The 1777-nt window shown below is 43.2% G+C and overlaps 1 protein-coding gene across 1 annotated transcript in view; it reads right to left on the bottom strand.

The window, feature by feature from the left end:
* The window catches only part of blm (BLM RecQ like helicase), an 18222-nt gene that overhangs the window by 2241 nt on the left and 14204 nt on the right, over nucleotides 1-1777 (bottom strand). The window contains exons 15-19 of the mRNA XM_046038141.1: nucleotides 1320-1510; nucleotides 1071-1215; nucleotides 750-949; nucleotides 468-663; nucleotides 242-364 (exon numbers count right to left, since the gene is read on the bottom strand). Coding sequence (XP_045894097.1) covers nucleotides 242-364; nucleotides 468-663; nucleotides 750-949; nucleotides 1071-1215; nucleotides 1320-1510 — 855 coding nt within the window. The remainder of the gene's footprint in view (nucleotides 1-241; nucleotides 365-467; nucleotides 664-749; nucleotides 950-1070; nucleotides 1216-1319; nucleotides 1511-1777) is intronic.

Here is a 1777-nt window from a genome sequence, read left to right on the forward strand (position 1 = left end):
AAGAAAGGAGCTTTCTTTCTCTTATGGCCCTGTGCAGCCTGATTATGGAAGTAGGTGGAGGACTCAGTGTCGTCCTCGTCATTGTAATCTCCCTGTGAGCGTCCTCGTGTCGTGTCTATCCAGCCGTCTCCACCATCGTCAGTCTGCTCCTCTACAGAGATAATGGAGGTTAATACCACAATGTTCAGACTAAAAGAAAGTGAAGGATGTTAGGCACAAAAATTTGAGTTGGGTCCCTTACCAGGCAGCTGCCACTCAGAGTATTTCTGTAGGACCTGAATGACTTCTGCGCCATACTTCTCCAGTTTGTCTTCTGTCACACCATCAATTTGTAGGAGGACTTCGGGGTCAGAAGAAAGCTTCTCTGTTCATGTGAAAAAAAGTGTGACATGTTATAAAGTGCTAGTTGTTAAATGAGCTTTTGCAGCACTTAAAAAGACAGCCTTACTGCGTGTTTAAGAAATTACCAGCTATCTTTTTCAAGGTGGCGGTGGAGAAGATGTTGTAATAGTGAATGCCAAATGCTTTTCCCAGCTGCTTGCACAGATCCGTCAGCTCCTTCAGACACTGCTGGACCATCTCCTCTCTCTGGGAGACGTTCTTGGCCACAGCGGCTTTGTGTTTCCTGATGCTTGAAGCGCTCTCTGTCTCATAGAACTCCACCTGCAACGACACGATTGCCAGAGTGTGTTTAATATGCATATTTCTAGCTCCCCATGCTGCTGTTAAGGCAATCTATGTCAGGTTACCTGCATGCGCCCAGACAGCACGTTCATAGCTTTGGGTCCAGCAGAGATATAAGACACAGCTTGGCCGTTGTTAGTGATGTAGAGATCCTCCACTAGGATGTTGTCCAGAACCAATTTTTTGAAGAGACGGTCAGCATTATGCCTCGAGTAGGCTCCTCCCATTCCGAACATTCCTGTCTGTATCTTGGCAGACTTAGACCCTGATAGAAAGACACGATTACCTACATTAAGACCACTCACAGACAACTTTTCATACAGCCATCATGCAATATTCACAGCTGCAGAATGCCTATTTACTGCAAGCATGTGCGCGTACTTTACCTATGAAGATGTCCACCAGCATATTCAGTGTCAGTCGGTTTTGCTGAGCAGTCTTACCAAACCTTGCTCCGACTTTCTCGCAGTTCTCCTGGACAAACCTCACCACCTTCTTCACATCTTCAGTGACATTTCTCATCTTGTATTGCTGCACACAGGAATATTCAAACATTGCTGATTGATTACAAATGGCCAGGTAGGTTCTTGAATTTGTGATGAATAAAGAAAGACGCGGACAGAAATGATTCCTACGTTGGGTTTGGAACAGTTGTCACAGCTGACGTCTGCGTGCTCCTTACAGAAGCTTTTGTTGAACTTCAACTCCCCGAAGTATGCGAGCAGCTGAATTCTTCTGCACTCCATCACGTTCTCACAGAAGTGCACCATGCTGTGTAGGTTGTTGAAATGAGTCGACTTGGTGTGTCTGTCACCTTCTCTGTCCACTGTGATAAATAAATAGTCTTATATACACAGGTGCTGGTCATATAATTAGAATATCATCAAAAAGTTGATTTATTTCAGTAATTCCATTCAAAAAGTTAAACTTGTATAATGTATACATTCATTACACACAGACTGATCTATTTCAAGTGTTCATTCCTTTTAATTTTGATGATTATAACTGACAACTAATGAAAACCCCAAAATCAGTATCTCAGAAAATTAGAATATTGTGAAAAGGGTCAATATTGAAGACACCTGGTGCCACA

The sequence above is a fragment of the Micropterus dolomieu genome, linkage group LG22 (genome assembly GCF_021292245.1).
Source record: "Micropterus dolomieu isolate WLL.071019.BEF.003 ecotype Adirondacks linkage group LG22, ASM2129224v1, whole genome shotgun sequence".
Lineage (NCBI taxonomy): Eukaryota > Metazoa > Chordata > Actinopteri > Centrarchiformes > Centrarchidae > Micropterus > Micropterus dolomieu.